At 48.0% G+C, this 16,302-nt stretch overlaps 1 protein-coding gene across 2 annotated transcripts; it reads left to right on the top strand.

Annotated features, from left to right (window-relative positions):
* Window positions 1–4,914: 4,914 nt before the first annotated feature.
* ATXN1L (ataxin 1 like) lies at window positions 4,915–15,970 on the top strand. Of its 2 annotated transcripts, none has more exons than XM_006060388.4 (3): window positions 4,915–5,061; window positions 6,916–6,983; window positions 8,178–15,970. In XM_006060388.4, exon 3 carries the CDS (start codon window positions 8,295–8,297, stop codon window positions 10,356–10,358), a length of 2,064 nt encoding a protein of 687 aa, XP_006060450.1. In that variant the 5' UTR covers window positions 4,915–5,061; window positions 6,916–6,983; window positions 8,178–8,294; the 3' UTR covers window positions 10,359–15,970. The 2 variants fall into 2 exon arrangements, with proteins under 2 accessions (XP_006060450.1, XP_025124760.1); XM_025268975.3 differs by having other exon boundaries at window positions 8,175–15,970.
* The last annotated feature ends 332 nt before the right edge of the window (window positions 15,971–16,302 follow it).

Below are 16,302 nucleotides of genomic sequence, written 5' to 3'. Positions count from 1 at the left end.
ATTTGGTTAAAGAATGCCTAAAAATCAGCTTGAAAGTTTGGGTAATATCTGCTTCTCCGCTACCATAATCTAATAGACCATAGTAATTCAATAATGAACAGTGCTATTTATGCAGCACTGAGAAAACTGTGTTTACATGCATTACTTATTTTACTTGAACCCTTCTCATAATCAGAGATCCTCAGTTTCTCAGTTTACTGAGGGGGTCATGGCACATGTGACCCACTGGAATAAGGAAAGAGCAAAAGGCAACATAAATTACAGAAAGAAGACAATAGAAATCAGCTATTACTCATATTCATGGGTATAACATGACTTAAGGTGTCACCTGATAGAAGAAAGAGCATCTTCTGTGTGTGTTTGAAAAAAGCTAAGGAAGCTCTTTCAGAAAAATTTGCCCAGGACCTCAAACTTAATAGCTATTACACATCTAAAAAAGGCTTGGCTAGATAAAGCACTGTGCTTTGGTGGAGAGAAGTCCAGTCATTTGGACATAACATTACATCTTAAACCTTCGGAGATGTTTTTCTTTCTTTTGGCCATACTTGGAATCTTAGTTCCTTGACCAAGGATTGAACCTGAGCCCCCTGTAGTAGAAGTGCAGAGTCCTAACCATTGGACCACCAGGGCATTCCCTGGAAAACTCTTTATATTTTTTTTTAAAAAAACAAATGTTATTTATTTATTTATGGCTGCGCTGGGTCTTTGTTGCTGCATGGGCTTTTCTCCAGTTGCAGCAATTGAGGGCCACTCTCTAGCTGTGGTACGCAGGCTTCTCATTGCAGTGACTTCTCTTGTTGTTGAGCATGAGTTCTAGAGGCTCACAGGCTTCAGTCGTTGCAGCACGTGGGCTTAGTGGTTGTGGCTCCTGGGCTCTAGAGTACAGGCTCAATAGTTTGGTGCATAGTCACATGGCATCGTTCCAGCTCACGGACTGAACTTGAACTGAGCCACTGGCAGGCAGATTCTTTACCAATGAACCACTAGGGAAGCCTGAAACTTCTTTTTAAATAAAGTTTTTATTTTGACATAATTGTAGGTTAACATGTGGTTTGTAAGAAGTAATACAGAACAACCGAGGACCCACTTTATTCAGTTTTCACCAGTGGTTTAACATCTTACAAAACCATGATTGGTATTGAGACAACCAAGATACAGGAGAGTGTTTGAAAATTTTTAAACAATTTGATCACTGTAATAATCAGTCCCACAATTCAGGAACATGCCTTTAAATTTCAGAGTTGCTAAGTAAGGTCTTATGAGATATGCCATGGGACTGGGAGGTGGCAGCATGAAGTGCACAGGAATCTGAGGCGCAGCTTGCTATGCTCCCTCACTCTAAAAAAAATTTTTTTCCAGGAATTCTAGGCGACTGACAACCAGCTGCGAGTTGTCTGCAAAAGGCATAAGCTTTGAAGGCAAAGCTGAATGTGATTTCACCACAAGGTACAGCAGCTCGCAAATCACCTTGCTGAGAAGTTTCCCAGCCAAAGAGAGAGTTATCAGAGGCTCTAATTTTTCCACATCTACTTTATTTATTCAGGAGCCTGGCGGGCTACAGTACCCGGGGTTGCAAAGAGCCAGCCACGACTGAGCACGCACACATTTATTTATTTAACAAATCCCGTGTAAGGAACTCCTGGCTGCTTAGTACTGGCCTGAATGCACTTGCTTCTCTATGGACCAGTTCCCCAGATACGACGCTTGTGATTCAAATAAGGGCTAGATCTCCTTCAGTTTATTGTAATCGTCAGTGTTTTTACTGCAACTTTTGAGAGTTCTGCCGGAAGTTTCTGACAAATAGTGAAAGTCTCTGACAAGTGTCTGAGGAAGTAGACAACAGAGGGATATTCTCCTCCCCAGAGGACATAATAGTCACTTTGGAGAAGTTATAAGACCTTCTTCTAAATGTTAATGAATTCGAAAAGGCAATCCCCATTGGAACCTGGAGAGGTTGCATAACATTAAAGGCATGTGGAAATGAGAACACAGGGAAGTAGATAAAACAGAAGCCTAAAAACTGCACATTCCTACATTTGGAAACAATTAGAAAACTTTCCCAAATAATCTAATATCAGGAACCAACATGTTTCTAGGGAAAGTCAAATCTGCTAAGGATTCTATAATTTCAATATATGCTTAAGATTAGTTGTCATTTCTGCCATAGGATCTAAGGATAGAAGTTCCTTTCTTAAAACGACACCCTGGTATGCTAAAGCATATAAGCAGGAAGATAAGACAGTATGAAAAAAAGCCACCTACTCCTCTTGTTGTGACAAACATGGTTTCCCAAGTTTTTATCCCAAACTTATCTCTGATTGATTCCTTAGCATCACAAACAGTTGGGATAGTTGTCTGAGTTTACCCTGCCTGTAGGCCTTCCCTGGTGGCTCAGTGGTAAAGGAGCCACCTGCCAATGCAGGAGATGAGAGTTCAATTTCTAGGTCGGGAAGATCCGCTAGAAAAGGAAATAGCTACCCACTCCAGTATCCTACCTGGGAAATCTCATGGACAGAGGCACCTGGCGAGCTACAGTCTATAGCGTCACAAAAGAGCCAGATACGACTTACCAACTAGACAACAACCATCAATATGTACAACCAAAGAAATGAGGCTTGCTTGGAGTAAAGAGTTCTAGAAGAAGATACAGCAGATATGACCTACCCTTTTGGGACTGCAGCATCAAACCAGGAAATCACTAGTGTTTCACCATTCAGAACACCCTTAAACAAAAATAGACACACACCTTTGAACCATGTCATTATGTTAATGACTGGCAGCCAAAAAACATTTTGCTTGCATCAATTTCGCCTGAAAACCAGGTCTCTGATTGCATATCTTGATCTGGGAGAAACTGGCTATCGTTGAATACACTTTGATGGTCCAAAGGTCTTGATCTTGGCAGTTTCAATGCCAGTTTTGTGAGCGAAGAAATGAACCAGAAACCATTCTGCCAGTTAGCACTAAAACAGGGTCCCTGAGTAACCACAGGACTTCCTTCTTGGCCAAACTGAGAAAATAATTGTTATGTATAATATTAATATTCACAAAGCAAAGTTTTCTGCTGATTTAGATGGCTACGAATCAGTAGTGTCATTATGTTTTACCCATTTGGGTGTAGGGGTGTGTGTGTGTGTGCACACACGTGTGTGTGTGTGTGTGTGTGTAGTATTCAATAATTTTGATAATTCTTTGGACCCACCCAGGTGAGAAAATATCAAATTTGAGGCCTAAGTGTTTCCTAGAAAGAATATTAGAGATCATATACCTTATTTGTATTTTAACTTGCTCATTTAATATTTCTAAGGTAATATTCTCAATAAAAAAATCCAAACAATAACTAAAAGTCTCTTTTGTTCCTCTTGGCCACCACCCAGTTCCACTTTCCTCTCCTGAGATAGCCAATGTTAACTAGTTGATACATATCCTTCCACTCCTCTTCTGTACAAATACATAAATATATGCAACTGTAACATTATGTTGTTTAAAATAAATACATGATCTCACAATGTATATCTTCGCTTATTTTTTCACTTAAAATGTTTCGCGATCTCTCCTATCTATGTGTTACTCCGGCCCCTTCACCCAGTTCGGGAGAAGGCCACGGCTACCCACTCCAGTACTCTTGCCTGGAAAATCCCATGGAGGGAGAAGGCTGGTAGGCTGCAGTCCATGGGGTCGCTAAGAGTCGGACATGACTGAGCGACTTCACTTTCACTTTTCACTTTCATGCATTGGAGAAAGGAATAGCAACCCACTCCAGTGTTCTTGCCTGGAGAATCCCAGGGACGGGGGAGCCTGGTGGGTTGCCGTCTATGGGGTCGCGCAGAATCGGACACAACAGAAGCAACTTAGTAGCAGCAGCAGCAGCAGCAGCTTCACCCAGTTCAAGCTCTTCATTTCACATAAAAGGAAACTGAAGCCTAAAGTAGTAAAATGATTTTCCAAAGGCTTAATAGCAAGAGCCCAGCCAGTAGAACTTTCAAAATCGAACAAAAATCAGTGATTATTTACTGAACAGTTTGCAGAAACTAAAAAGGAACAAAATCTACTCAGAATCCAGTCTCTCAAATAGTTTTTTTTCCCTCTGTTCAGCTTTTGTCTGTATGCAGAACTACTTTTTTACATAGTTGTAATCAAAGCATAAATCAATTGGTGTCCTTTTTTTTTTTTTTTTTTTCTCTTTTGGCCACGCTGCAGGGCTTTGCAGCATGCGGAATCTTAGTTTCCTGCTCAGTGAAAGCCACGAATCCTAACTATCGAGCCATCAAGGAATTCCCTTTTTTCACTTAAGTTAATCAGATGTTCATATTACTATCAAGTCGACAAGTTAATTGTCAATAATTGGTGACCAAACAGTTCATCTAGTAGTCAAGCCCTCTTCCCGCTAAGCTGCTTCCCACTGTACTTCCCCCATCCTCTCATTCTTCACAGACTTTCAAGTCACTAACTTCACTTTCCTCTAGATCCTGGTTCCGGTCCATTTCTCGTCCCCCCTCAGAGGCATTTCTCAACTCTTAAAGAGCTCCCCTCTCCATCCTGGGTCTCTAGGGGGAATCTCAATACTCTCCCGGACCTGGGTCGCCTCAGTGTTCCGGGAGGTTCCCAAAAGATTTCACAAAGTCAGTTCCCGAGGTCCAGGAAACGAGGGTCACTGATGGCCACGCTTCGGGGTTCTGTTTGGGAACCTCCAGAACTGACTGGAGTAAGCGATTGCAGGGTCCTTGGTGGGGTCAGGGTGTGGAGGCCGGGCCCAGTCCTATTCACGTGACCCTGCCCCAGGGAGAGGAGTTCGTTTTCCCACCAGGCGGGGCGCTGGGAGTGACAGGCGGGGAGCCAGCCCCCTCCCCTCCGGGGTACTCCTGGGCGTCGCTCTCCGACCAGGGGCTCTGATGCCATCTCTCCGCGCCGGGGGCGGGGCGCTCTTGACGCCATCTCCGGGCGCCCGGCTGGGGGGGCGCTGGGTGTGGGGCGGCTCCGGGGCCGGGGATGGCGGCGGCCGCTGTTGCGGCGGCTCCGGGACCAGCGGGAGGAGCCCGGGGAGCGCCGTGAGATGGGCCGGTGAGTGTCGCCTTGATTGAGGCCGCCGACCTCACTGGGGCCAAGCAGGCCTGGGCTTGGTGCTCTGAAGGAAGTGGCCCCCCAGAGCCCGTTACCCCGCGGACCGAGGGAGCGAAAGAGGCCTCGCCTAGACCCCGGATCGCTTCTCACCGGCCCGGCCCAGAGAGCTGCCTCAGGTTCCTGCGCCCCCGCGGCTGTGTCCTGGCGGCCCGGGCTGTCCGAGTCCTCGGGGCGGGAAGGGGCCCCCAAACAAGGAAGCAGCGCCTGCGGGGCCTCGCCCTTACTCCTCTGCTTGAAAGGTCGACCCTCCACTCTCTAAACGCAGAATTCCCAATTTCGGGCCTTACCCCTTTTGGGGCAGTGATCGGGGGATCAAGGGAAGCCTTAGCCCCTGTCTGTTCTAAGCTCCTCGCCCTCAGCGAATTCGAGTCTGGGGCTGGATTCAACCTCTTGATTCTGGGCTGTGCTGGCAGCTCCAGCAGCTCTCCGGAATGGTCCTCCTTTCCCGTTAGCTCCGTTAGGGCCACAGGCTGCGTCTTGCCCTGGAGAAATCCTCATTGAGCCTCTTAAGAGGCTAACGTTTCAGATTCCAAAATGTGTTTTGCGTTGTGGGAACTTGGTGCACAGTCTTGGCTCTTTGTTACTCCCCCAGACCTTTTGCCTCTTTCAGTCCTTTTATTAGCCTCTGTTTGGCTAACCCCTCTGTGACCTAGAGGCAGGTTCTCTTTAATGTTTTAGTCATGAGAGGCAAGTATCATTCTAGAATTGAAGATGTGACCCCATTTTCTGTTGGAAATGACAGAGAAAGCCAACAGCTTTTCAGTTACTGGAACTGCTGGCAAAGAAGGAATGCAAGACTTGTGCCCTCTGTGTAACTTTGTGTTTATGGAACGAAGAATTTGTCTTTCCACCTTGTTTTCCTGTCTTCTTCCTTTTTTTTCTTCCCTTTTTTTTTTTTTTTTTTTTGATATATCTGCACCTTGCCGATCTTAAGGGAGAAATACCTTCAGTTTGGTTTGAGGCTTGCAGTATTCTGTAGGACTTGGAAAGCACAGTGGGTAGTATCAACAGTGTCTCCAAGTACTGGTCAATATTACTTTCTTTGTTTTTAGAGATTAAGGCTCTGGTCTTCAGTGCATGATGTTTCTGACAGGTGTAGATTCGGATGTTGACAGTTAGCAGTTTTGTTTTCCATTGTTGTGGTACCTGAGGATGAAGGCAGTACTTTCAGTTTCTGTCACACCTGATTCAGCACTTGGTACAAAGTTGTCACTTACAAATTTTACACACACACACACAGGAGCCTGTTTTTTTTTTTTTTTTTTTACCCTGGAAATTTGTTAATAAGGCTTCCCTTTGAGTGACTCCCCCTTGGCCTCTTTTTCTGCCCCAGAAACATAAATAATTGTTCATTTTCCTCCAGTGCCTCTTTTCTCATTTAAATAACCTCCACATCTATGTTTTCATTAGCCCAGAATAAAAGTGAAATCCGTGAGATTAATTTTTTTCCTGCTTCCCTTTGTTCACATGGGGACAATGCTGAGTCTTCCACTTTGTGCATTTACCTGAAACTGGGATTGGAAATAAATTTAACCTTTGGTGGAATAGGTACAGGTAGAGAATGAAGAATACGATGTTAAGGAAAACAGTGAAGTTTGACACTTGGAAATTTTTTTCCCAGAAATGTCTTCCAACAAATTAGAATTTAATGTGTTGTTACCCCTAGAGAAGAGGCTGAGGCAGGGACTCCTGGACTTTAATGTCTTTATGGCTTTAGAATTCGCTTTCTTCATGATCCTGGGGATGGTCAGAGGCTAGGCTCCCGCTTACTGTATTCCTGTTTCTGTCTTCTAGGCTCCCAAGCCAGTGGGGAGGACACTGCTTCTTATTACAACTTCTCAGAAGCACCACTGGAAGCTCAGGTAATAGAGGTGCTTTGGATACCTTGTTGCAGAAAAACATCTGGAATCAACAGTGGAAAAGCAGAACAGAGTGTAATATCATAGAAATCTTTTTCCAGAGCCAAAGAACTGAAGCTTGATTGGAAGAAATAGGTGACAAATTTCATAGGTGTTCAAGTATTCAGACCAAAATGATAAGTTGTGACAGTGGCCAAAAGTGTGTATGAAAGGTGATAGAGAAAGGGGAGAGAGAACTTTCTTATGAATCACATAGACCTAAGATAGCGATAAAGAGGCATGTTTTGGGGAATGGAACCAGAATCTTAAGAAGTGGTGCCTAGAACCTCCCTACCAAAGAAAAGGAGCCATTGGCAAAGGAAAAAAGAAAGGGAATGAGTGAAGAAGGCAAATTGAAGGTAGTCCATGGGAGGAAAAGAAGTCTTGCCAGACTAGGAAACACAAAGTCTGTGTGAGGTCAGAAGAGTTTTGTTGCTCTTTGAAGAAAAGGAGAAATAAATAAATTCTAGAAAATGCTAGTACAATCACTTTCCTCATAGGGCCCAAGTTTGAAGGTAGTATTTTATGGGGCAAAGAAGATACTTGTTTTCATAACATACTTAGGGAACAGCATTTTTTTAAAAAAACAAGCAGACCTCAGGACCTATTGACACCTGGGTCCTTGGGGTAGTGGTGATATGAGGCAAAGGAGGTAAGGCCTGGGAGGGAGGAGGGGGATAGATGAGATCATAACCCAAATTAGGCTGGGGAAAGGAAGCAAGGATGAGCTCATATGTTCAGGAAAGAAGATAGCACAGTAGTGTTTGGTGACAAAAGGAGAAACTTAAGGACCCAGCAGCAAAGACCATGTGTTCAAATCCCCCTTAGGGGGATAGACTCAGAATAGTCAGGGTTCGCATCAGAGACACAGCTAATCATGACGCTTTTGGTTTCCCTGGGGTCATGGACCAACAGGTTACGTTCCGCATTTTTGAATGCTTGACCTTGTAGCTGTGTGCTTTCTGTGATTGTTTCTTTCATGTCCTTGGCTGGATGAGTGAGGGGTGTAGCATCCTTGTCTGCCTCTTTCTCATTCCTCTTTTTTTCCCAGCAGTCCTCTTGGTTCCATCTTCCTCCATGGATGCAGTTCCTGCTCTTCCATTTGACTTGGTTTACCCCTGGGTTACTGTTCTTTGCCTCTGATTTGTTCCCTAGCAGATGTGGGCGCCCCAGCCAACAGCACAGAGGGGTGCAGGGGAGCTACAAAGAAGCCCCTTCTGATGCCCCAAGGAGCAAGCCGACCCCTTCCAGGCTCCAGGAACACCACAAAGCAATATGAAACCTGTTCATGAGAGGAGTCAGGAATGCCTTCCACCAAAGAAACGAGACCTCCCCGTGACCAGCGAGGATATGGGGAGAACCACCAGCTGCTCAACTAACCACACACCCTCCAGTGATGCTTCTGAATGGTCTCGAGGGGTTGTGGTGGCCGGGCAGAGCCAGGCAGGAGCCAGAGTCAGCCTGGGGGGTGATGGAGCCGAGGCCATCACTGGTCTAACGGTGGACCAGTATGGCATGCTGTATAAGGTGGCTGTGCCACCTGCCACCTTCTCCCCAACTGGCCTCCCATCTGTGGTGAACATGAGCCCCTTGCCCCCCACATTTAATGTAGCGTCTTCTCTGATTCAACATCCAGGAATCCACTATCCCCCAATCCACTATGCTCAGCTCCCGTCCACCTCTCTGCAGTTCATCGGGTCTCCGTACAGCCTTCCTTATGCTGTGCCACCTAATTTCCTCCCAAGTCCCCTCCTTTCTCCTTCTGCCAACCTCGCCACCTCTCACCTTCCACACTTTGTGCCATACGCCTCACTCCTGGCAGAAGGAGCCACTCCTCCCCCGGCTTCATCCCCAGCCCATTCGTTCAGCAAAGCCCCCTCTGCCAGCTCCCCGCCTGGGCAGTTGCCACATCACTCGAGTACTCAGCCACTGGACCTCGCTCCAGGCCGGATGCCCATTTATTATCAGATGTCCAGGCTCCCTGCTGGGTACACCTTGCATGAAACCGCCCCCGCAGGTGCCAGCCCAGTTCTTACTCCTCAGGAGGGCCAGCCTGCTCTGGAAGCAGCCGCTGCCAATGGACAGAGACCGCGAGATCGGAATTTAGTGAGACGGGAAAGCGAAGCCCTTGACTCCCCTAGCAACAAGGGTGAGGGCCAGGGACTGGCGCCAGTGGTCGAATGCGTGGTGGACGGACAATTGTTTTCAGGTTCTCAGTCTGCACGGGTGGAGGTGGCAGTGCCAGCACACCGAGGGACCCCGGACACTGACCTCGAGGTCCAGCGGGTGGTGGGTGCTTTAGCTTCTCAGGACTACCGGGTGGTGGCAGCTCAGAGGAAGGACGAGCCCAGCCCCCTCAACCTGTCCCACCATAACCCTGACCACCAGGGCGGGGGGCGAGGGCCAGCCAGGAGCACCGCCGAGATGGCCGAGAAAAACCAGGCCCGAGGGGTCTCCCCTCACTCCCATCAGGAACCCCTGAAGCATAGACCTTTCCCCAAAGCAGTGGTTGTAGCCAATGGCAACCTGGTGCCTGCTGGAACTGACCCAGGCCTGCTGCCTGTGGGTTCGGAGATCCTGGTGGCATCAAGTTTGGACATACAGGCCAGAGCCACCTTCCCAGACAAGGAGTCGACGCTACCACCCGTGACCTCTTCCCATTTGCCCTCCCATTTCATGAAGGGCGCCATCATCCAGCTGGCTACGGGGGAGCTGAAGCGGGTGGAGGACCTCCAGACACAGGATTTTGTGCGCAGTGCCGAAGTGAGCGGGGGGCTGAAGATTGACTCAAGCACAGTTGTGGACATTCAGGAGAGCCAATGGCCTGGATTTGTCATGCTGCACTTCGTGGTGGGTGAGCAGCAGAGCAAAGTGAGCATCGAGGTGCCCCCTGAGCACCCCTTCTTCGTCTATGGCCAGGGCTGGTCCTCCTGCAGCCCCGGGCGGACTGCACAACTCTTCTCTCTGCCCTGCCATCGGCTCCAGGTGGGAGATGTCTGCATCTCTATCAGTTTACAAAACTTGAACAGTAACTCAGTCTCTCAGTCCAGCTGTGCTCCCCCAGGCCAGCTGGGTCCTCCCCGAGAAAGACCTGAGAGGACAGTCCTGGGACCCCGAGAGCAATGTGACAGTGATGGGAAAAGCCAGCCGTCAGGCGAGGGCTCCCGGTCGGTAGAGCCCTCGCAGCCGGAGCCTGGTGCTCAGGCCTGCTGGTCAGCCCCGAGCTTCCAAAGATACAGCACGCAAGGGGAGGAGGCGCGGGCTGCACTGCTCCGTCCCTCTTTCATTCCGCAGGAGGTGAAGCTGTCCATCGAAGGGCGCTCTAATGCGGGGAAATGAACTTATCCCAGACCCAGCCTGGGGCTCCACCCCAGAGCTGGGCCTCACCGTGAGTGAGCAGAGCAGAGGATTTGCACATGCCGAGCAGTGGGTAGCTCTCTGGGCAGTGAGGTTGGTGGGGAAGAGGTGGCACGAAGGCAGCCTCCTGAGGCAGGGTCTGTTACCTGTCACCCCATGGCATCCTTTCAGAACAGCCCCCACTGGGGTGTTGTGACGGGGAGCAGCAGGCCTGGGCCAAGGAAGGAAGGGGGTGCACGCAGGATAAGAAACATTCCAAATATCAGGGCCCCCTGTTCTTTCCTCTTCATCCCTGGCTCCTGCAAGGAGAGAGTCAGGCTTTGGGAGCAGGTGGCAGAGGGAGGGAGCAAAGAAAGAGCCAAAAATGATGATCCACAGCTTATAGTAGCAGTTCAGCTGTCTGAAGTTTTTTTTTTTTCCCTTTCTTTTTTGTGATGGGAGGGCAGGAGGCCCCATGGTTGGAAGTAAGAGGGTTCCCACCCAGAACTCTTCTTTTGAGAGCTGTGCACTTTAAAGGGTAGTTTTGTTACAGATGTTGGAGGCTGGGTATTTTTGCAGGGGACTCTGTGTGACCCTCTGCTCCAGCCATTTCCCGTCTCTCCCCACCGTTCCTCCCACAAGGCTTCTAGCATCCCACCAGGAGAGAGAAGCCCCTCCAAGGCTCAGAGTGGAGACCTACCTTAGCGGGGACCGAGTTGCGGGATATGAGGAGAAAGACCTGATGGCCAGACTGACCAGGCTCTAGGCAGAGCTTCCGGAAGGGCAGCTGACTTAACAAAGCCCCTCCTCCTCAGTGTTCCAGACCCACTTTGAAATTGTCCTGAATCTTGAGTTGGTAATGGTGACTTTCAAAAGAACCAGTGGATCCTTTGCCCCAGGCCCCTACACCCGCTCCTCTGTCTGTCTGTGTTGTGCCTAAGTGCCTGCGCTGCCCCCACTCTCTGCTGACCTAACCTGTCTGCTTGGTATCTTGACCTGGGCCTAATTTTTAGCTGCATTGCCGTTCCCTTTCTACAAAACTGGTTTTGTCCACTCTGACCAAGACCTCTAGTTTTTGGTGTGTAGGGGGTCTCTCTGGTTTCCCTTTCAGTTATTCTCTAGTTTTAAAAACTCAGAGTCATGTCCCCTCCTCTCCTGTAGTTGAACTGTTTGGTGGGGAAACAAAAATGGAACTATGCCCTGGGTCGGGGCCAGTATCAGTGGCTGGGCAGTGCCCATCCTTAGGTTTTTACAGAGTCCCTCCCACGTTACTCCACTCCCTCTCCCAGCATTTGGGCTTCCCCAAGCCGTCTCCTCCCACAGCCAGCTCTAAGGTGTTGGGATAGTCTTTTTTTTTCTTTATTTTGTCCGTGGGATTTTAGTTCCTCAAATCAGGGACTGAACCTAGATCCTCAGCAGTGAAAGCATGGAGTCCTAACTACTGGACCACCAGGGAATTCCCTGGGATACTCTTGATAATATTTCAATACCTGAAAAGTCTCCTAGATTTCATTTTGTGGTGGAGTATTCCTCTGCAAAGAGTTTTTTCGATCTTAGTTGCATGTGCCCCCGTGTCTTAAGCCCATTTTTTTCTTCATGACTTTTTAGCATCAGCTTGGACTGTGGGATTCCAGTGGATGTTGAGAATTAGGCTTCCCCCATCAGCTTTCAGGTGGGTGGGTGGGTGTTCTGTTTATATGGGGGGGGGGAGGTCTTTAGACTCTTGAAACAACTCAGGGTATTGTCCACTCAGTTCTCTGGTGAGGCTTCTCCCAGGGTATGACCCTGGCCTTTCAAGATGGACTGGCTGAGGCCTGGCCTGTCATCCGGAGTCCCGAACCTCTAAGGTCTGATCTCTGCTCTGTCAAAGGCTTTAGGCAAGTCTTGTGACCTCTCACTCTTTCACTTTCTCCCCAGCTGCCAAATGGGGATAAATAATCTTACCTACCTCCTGGGGGGAGGGGGCGTTCTGAGAATGGAGTCATTCTTAGTGTTCAGGTGCTAAAGGTTGTTCTCCTGGGGGAACAGAGTGACTGAGACCGGCTTGTTTGCTCCAAGCCCTACACTCCACGGTTTCATTCCTTGCAAGCAGTTTCCTGGTCAGTCAGCTTCTGGAGGCCTGTCCAAAGGAAACTGCTGACCTGATCACTTCAGTCTCCGGTTCACCTCAGAACCAAACACCAGCCATGTCTGGTGAACACTTATCCTTGTACACATTTGGGATCATGTCCTTTCCCTTCTCTGTCCCCGTTCTCTCTCAATGCTGCTTTCTCTGGCTTGTTTCTACACTGGGGCCCTGTGGGGCTGAGTCTTGAGGAATTCTCTCAGAGGAGGCCTCCAGAGAAGGCCTCATTTCTGGCTGCTCCACAAGCAATTCATTCCCAGTTTCTCATACCCAGGTTTCTCAGAAACCTTTCTCATTAGCAAGGCTCATCCACCGATTATAGTGACAGGCACACACTAAGCACTCAAGAAATACCCACCACAGATACCAACTGAGCTTCTTCTTAAGGGAGCAAACCTCTGTCTAACCAGATACATGCCAAGTAGTTTAAATACAAAAACCCCTCACTGCCTAGCCTGGTAACTTCCACTTAATTCTGGAAAGAGAAAATCTTGTGCACCTTGGCGAGCTGGGTCCTGAGCTTTCTGCTGCTGTTCCTCTTCTGCATCTTGCTGGTAAGGCAATACCAGCACTTCCCCTGATACTGTGCCATGCATATGTAGTATATTGATTACTTGACTTCGCTGAGCTGCAGAGGTGTCTTGTGTAAAGTATGGTCTCCCAGGGAAAGAAGCTCTGTGCTCTAGATCCTGGTTAGAGCACTGGCATTCCCTTTACCTTTTCCCTCTGGTTCAGTCTTTTCTTCCAGGCGTGAGGAATGAATAACCTATGGTGTGTCCATTCTTCCTTGTGAAGATTTCATAAGTGTTATTATAAGAGACCTAAGAGCATTTTGAAAGAGTGAGTGTTTTGGTGGGAAGCTGTCAGCTTTAGCAGGTAATGGGCAGTTGGAGAAGGCCAGTGTCAGGGGTAGGACATCCTAGAGGTTAGACATAGGAAGATGGCTAACTCTGGCATTAAACAGAAATGCCTACACCGGTTTGGGAAGTACGGGGACCAGGTGAAGGAAGAGTAAGACATCCAAGTCTTGGATAACCATTTCTATCAAGATTAATGTACAAGGAGGGGGTTTGGCGTGGGGGAAGGGGAAACTGGGAGGTCAGAGCTGAGCACTGGCAGCCCAGCGAGGAGGGGCGGCCAGTAGATCTGGACTGATCCTTCTGTACTCTTGGTTCAGTTGGTTGTCACATCAGGGGCTTTGGTCTGTGCTGCTTTGCCACTGCTGCTGTCTATTCACTGTCCTGCCTGCTGCCCTTCACAGCACTCTTTCTGTGTCTTTGGCCATGTAGGTGAGACCCAGGCATCCTGTCCATCCTTACCTGTGCAAGGGTTACTTTGTAGCAAAGTCATGTTGAGTAGGGATGGTATGAAATGCTGCTGGTGGGCTGGTGAATCCAAAGGGATGTGGCTTCAGTGCATCTTGGGAGCCCTTTGGCTCCAAATAATCTGACTCTTGAAGAAGAGACAAATGGGTCCTGTAAGTGGTGTTTTCTGCGTATTCGCTTCTTTCCTTTATAATACCTTGTATCCTGTTTTAAAAATTAAATGATGGGGAACCAGGTTAGGACCTGTGTCAGCATCCCAGGGAGGTTCATCTGGCTCCAGTTAAATGGATTCTGGGGTTGGGGGAGGGTTTGAAATAGACCCTCAGGTGGGGTTTAGTTTTATTTTTACCACTGGGCACCATAGAAGATGCAGAGTGGTGGTATGATTTCAGCCTGCAAGAAGCAGGCATGTTGAAAAGTTGAGTGATCACACTGGAGATAAAGGGTAGACATGAGTTGACTGGGAAAGGGCTTGGGTCCGTTGGAGTAAAAACAACCTGGTTGATTGAATTGGCCGCGGGAGATTTAAGTTACAGTCTTAAATAGTGCAGAGGCCAAGTTTTAGGGAGACTTTTTGGCCTCTGAGGCTAAGTTTACTAAACCACACTGAAGCTACAATACTTTCCAGATGGGAAGAAGTGTACACTACAGTTGAAGATCTGAACCACGTGAGGTTGGATGTTGACCAGGAACCTAATAGCCCTTTGCTGGGAAGCCTTCACCCTCCAGCTTCCCTGGTATAGACAGGGCCTCCCGCATTATGCAATAATAAAAAAACGCATCTGGGTCTTTGCAGCTGTCAGTTGCTCTTTCAACTCTAGGATCCATCTTGGGGCCACACGTCTGGTCTGGGCCTGGGATGATGCTGGCCCTTGAGATGCTAGAGTCGACTGCACTCTCTCCTTACCTTCAGACTATGCACAGTGCCTGGGGCGGAAGGAGGAGAGGTGGTGCGGTGTGCCCTGCTGAGCCTCCCCAGCAGGAACAGTAGTAATGCACTTTTCACACTAAGGTTTCTTTATTAGTTCTCCTATTAAGCCTAGATCCTCCCCTGGTAGACTGCAAACTCAAAAGTCTGTGTGATTCCCCCAAGCCATTCCACTGCAAATGCCCAGCAGTGAAGATGGCCTCAAATTGAGTTCCTGTCTGCAGTGTGTGTGGTGGCAGCCCATGTGCCTTTACCTATTGTCAAACTTGCAAGCATTTATTTTGGTCTTTATGACTGTCACGGGGACTGAGATTCTTCAAAAAGAGAGAGCGAGCGTGTGTGCGAGTGTGAACGAGCTGATGACACAGTGGTTTATATCCACTCCCCGCACAGGGAGTTTGCACATAGTTGTGAGCTACGAGTGGTTAGTGCATCACTGAGGTTGCTAAAGGGAGGGTTCATCTCTCATTTGCTTGACACTCGCATTCAAGAGAAGCTTGTGTTGGGGAAGAGACTGACAGTACTCTTGGCAAACTTAAAAGTATTAAAAATAAGGCTGTCCCCTACAACCTCCCTCGTCACACACAGGATCCCTGTAGCCAAAACAGTATATGTTCCAGCTGCAGAGAGCAGACTGCTCTCAGCTTGCACAGCACCTTAGGGGAGGGAAGACTATATGGGTAGGGAATGGGGTGGAGAAGGGAGGATGGGGATGTTGTCATCCAGGTGGCTTTAGGGTCCTGAGGAGTAGTAGAGGACGGCACTGGGGAGGTCTGATGGATGGATCTGATTTGTGTAGGAGTTCCCTGTAGATAAATTACTGATCCCCCAACTACTATCCCCAGTATGTAATGGCTAAATTAATATGTAATCAACTGCATTGTATCTAAAGCCTTAGAACTAGTCAGGTGCTCCCCCCACCCAATACCATTTCTTACCCTCTAATCCTACCTGATCTTTAACAAAGCATTAATAATTCTAAGGATAATCTCTATTTTGTTGTGCTTTTTTGTAACTGTTTTAAATAAATCAATTTGTACTGTATATTTGTACTTTTGTGAGATCCTTTTTGCTGTTTTACCATTTTAAGTCTCTGTACTTGGCTACACACAGATTGTATTTTTATTGTTAATGCTCTTCTTATGGATACCTGCATTTAACTTGTGGACTATGTAAACACAATATATATCAATATCTATATATCTATATATCTATCTATATAAACTACTAGCTTTTCCTTTTGGTGTTTGCGCCTTCTTCGTATCCCAGCCTTAGATGGTGGCCCTTGGGTGGGGGACCGAAGCCATGTGTGGCAGAGCTTGAACTGGAGAGCAAGTGGCACCCATCTTGATGTGGTGGGCTTGGGGCAGGTTGTCTGAGCTAGTCCTGAACCGTGGTCTGCACGTTCTGTTGTATCTCAGGGACCCAGAAGTCTGCCTGGAGACTCAGATTCTGTACTCGCACAACCACAAGGACCTGTAGATGCCCTCCCTGTTGGCTTTTTTTCTAATTCTATTCTCAGAAACACTGCCAGAAACTTTTGGAGTAAGTCATCTCCAATCCCAGCTA

This window comes from Bubalus bubalis, chromosome 18 (genome assembly GCF_019923935.1).
Source record: "Bubalus bubalis isolate 160015118507 breed Murrah chromosome 18, NDDB_SH_1, whole genome shotgun sequence".
NCBI lineage: Eukaryota > Metazoa > Chordata > Mammalia > Artiodactyla > Bovidae > Bubalus > Bubalus bubalis.
This window is presented reverse-complemented; position numbering and strand designations above follow the sequence as displayed.

Excerpts from the sequence above, each read along its gene's own strand:
- ATXN1L (XM_006060388.4), top strand. The coding sequence starts at position 8,295 with ATGAAACCTGTTCATGAGAGGAGTCAGGAATGCCTTCCACCAAAGAAA.